This window comes from Kryptolebias marmoratus, linkage group LG13 (assembly GCF_001649575.2).
Source record: "Kryptolebias marmoratus isolate JLee-2015 linkage group LG13, ASM164957v2, whole genome shotgun sequence".
Classification (NCBI taxonomy): Eukaryota; Metazoa; Chordata; class Actinopteri; order Cyprinodontiformes; family Rivulidae; genus Kryptolebias; species Kryptolebias marmoratus.
In genome coordinates this window covers 13,503,847-13,506,500 of record NC_051442.1, presented here as the reverse complement: position 1 = coordinate 13,506,500, position 2,654 = coordinate 13,503,847, and the positions used below count along the sequence as shown (strand labels likewise).

The window sequence follows — 2,654 nt, the reverse complement described above, 5'->3', positions numbered from 1 at the left end:
AGCCTTTTTGTCGTTCCCATGTGATAGAGATTATTGAGAATTTTATTTATTAGTTCAAATCTCCTTTGAGATGCAGGACCGTTTTATGCGCCTGCTGGATGCGGGACAGTTTGGGAATACTCCACAAAAATGTCAAAAACATTCGGTTTTAATCACTTTTAGAGCCTGAACGCATCAGGTGTCCCATAGCTTTAGCTTCATGTAAAATAAAATAAATAATATTTATTCAGTGTTTGGTCTGAAACTGAGCCCAGTGTGTCCGAAAAGAGGAAAGAAACATGAAAAAGTTTCCAAACACCAATGGAAATATCTAAAAAAATAATAACTAATGTTTCTATTTTGAGCAAATGGCATCAAACAAGTTTTGAAAAGATATGTTTGTTTTCCATATAAATATAATTTTCTGCTCAAATTATTATCCAAACCTTTAAAACTTTAACCCGAGTGTCCGCGCCCTCTGTGCGCAAAAACATGGTGCGCAAAAAACACTTAGTTCACACGTCTACGACTCGGAAATATTTTTATTTAACATTTTTAAATAAATAAATATCTTTCAATTACACTGAAGATATAATTTCAGAGTGGTCTCAGTCACGTGACAGTGGAGGATTATTTTTTAAAAAGAGATCCACAAAATCCAACCAGTTGTTTACAATAAAAATACTTTTACTCCCCAAAATACTAATCAACAGTGTTCCTATTGTTTAGGGATTTGTTTTCTTCTTTACAAATATGCCTACCATACTGAACGGATTGGCAACAACAGGAGGACTGTTTTCAGAAAAAAACTACATACAAAACGTACAACGTGTATACAGCTATACAAAAATTCAGGGGATCTCCCTGATTAAATATCTGTTTATGTACAAACGGCTGAACACAATGTGGAACAGTCACAAATTTTCTCCCCTTCTTTCTTTCTTTTTTTTTGGCAGCATGGATGAAAATATTTCAGAGGAGAGAGTTCAGGGGGAGACGGACAGGTCCACGTCCTCCTTTACGGATGAGGCTGGAGAAACGGGGATGTCGTCGTCCTCCTCCTCCGAGCACCTGGCGGCCGACAGGGAGGAACATTTGCAGCTGTGTGACGCAGTCCTCTGGCCGCCGCCGCTCTTTCCCTCCTTTTTGTGCTTCACCCTGCGGTTCTGGAACCAGATCTTCACCTGTTTCTCCGACAGGTTCAGGTACGTGGCGATCTCGATGCGCCTCAGCCTGGACAGGTACATGTTGGAGGTAAACTCGCGCTCCAGCTCCAGAAGTTGCGTGCTGGTGAAGGCGGTGCGCATGCGCTTGCTGCTCTGAAGTTTGCCGTTACTGTTTTCTGATAGAACATAAAATAAAAAGTAACGCACAGTCAGTTGAGAAGGATATTATAAGAAAAAAAGTAAAGATTTAAGGTTTTATTTTTCACAATGACGCGTAAAGTCTTTACTCACCAATGGAGATGCAGTGGAACTGCCGCGGGTCGGGGACCGTGTACGCGGCCGGGTAGATCCCCGCTCCGTGGCTCAGGTTGACGCCGCTGGACGCGGAGTGCTGCCGGGACAGAGCCGAGTGGCAGTACTGCGAGCTGAAGGGGGGAAAGGACGCCTTGAGGAGCGGCAGCGCGGGCGGGGACGGGTGGAGCTGGGACGCGGCCATGCACAGCGGGCAGAAGCACAGCAGCCCGGCTTTCCGCGAGTGGCACGAGCCCGGCAGCGCGTGCGGGTGGTGCGGCGAGTGCACGGCGTAGGGGAACAGAGGCGGGTTGTTCTCGCTGCCTTTGTCACTGGCCTCCCTCAGAATCAAGGAATCCACGAGAAAAGACCTCGGCATGGTGGCGGACTTGTTGCTGATGCGTGGCTCGTTGCGTCAGTGCGCGCTCCTTACTCGGGACGGTGGACAGCGAAGTGGTGCTGAAGGCGCACAGAGCCTCGCCTTTAAATAGGTCCGCCGTGGACTCGGTTCGGCCATGTGACGGTTACGCTGCAAGCGGCCAAGAGCTCTCAATAGGGTTTTGTGCCTTTCTCCAGGCATTCCCACTGCACGCTTCCCTATTATTTCACTTGTTAACTAAATGAACTGCATAATGTAGTCTATTCTTGTCAGCCCCACCCACGCCGAAAGAGGCGGCACTGCCCATTCTCCCTTTTATCATCACTCTCATTTTATCTGAGCTTAAAATTTGCGGGAGAAAACGTTTGGAAAGTTATTTATTTTTTATTTTTTAATATTTTTGTCTTAAATATCAATCAGTTTGAGTGAGGACTAAGGTTTAGAACTGGAGCTTGTCCTCTGCTGTAATTTCACATCAGTTGTTTGGGAATCATGGCTTGAACTTGTCTGAATTTAGTGATGTTTTCTGTCAAGTTAAAGTCACTAAAACTTTCGGCTCAATTTAAAAAGAAAGGAATCCTCATATTTTGAAACTTATTTTATTTGTTTGGATAATTTCAACTTTTGCGCACTTGCGCGTCTCTTTCACTGACAGCGCTACACACAAACGCAACAGCTGAATGTAAAGTTGATCCATTTTAGGGTTAATGTGTCATTTCTGCGTACAAAAAAGCAGGGACAAGTCATCGCCTGGAGGCAGTGCTGTTAAAGAGCAGTGATTAATTCCTTTGCTCGGGCCCCTGCCGAGTGGANGGGGGGGGGGGGGGGGGGGGGGAGAA

The 2,654-nt window shown here is 45.6% G+C and overlaps 1 protein-coding gene across 1 annotated transcript; it reads right to left on the bottom strand.

Annotated features, from left to right (window-relative positions):
• Positions 1-514: 514 nt before the first annotated feature.
• On the bottom strand, positions 515-2,065 carry gsx1 (GS homeobox 1). Its single transcript, XM_017418029.3, has 2 exons — positions 1,437-2,065; positions 515-1,321 (listed from the first exon to the last, which is right to left on the bottom strand). Exons 1-2 carry the CDS (start codon positions 1,813-1,815, stop codon positions 966-968), a joined length of 735 nt encoding a protein of 244 aa, XP_017273518.1. The 5' UTR covers positions 1,816-2,065; the 3' UTR covers positions 515-965.
• Between the last annotated feature and the right edge of the window lie 589 nt (positions 2,066-2,654).

What these genes read in the sequence shown, in the direction of transcription:
- gsx1 (XM_017418029.3), bottom strand. Translation starts at nt 1,815, where the DNA reads ATGCCGAGGTCTTTTCTCGTGGATTCCTTGATTCTGAGGGAGGCCAGT. An exon ending in GTTCCACTGCATCTCCATTG is followed by an intron (nt 1,322 to 1,436) that starts GTGAGTAAAGAC and finishes ATGTTCTATCAG; the next exon opens with AAAACAGTAACGGCAAACTT.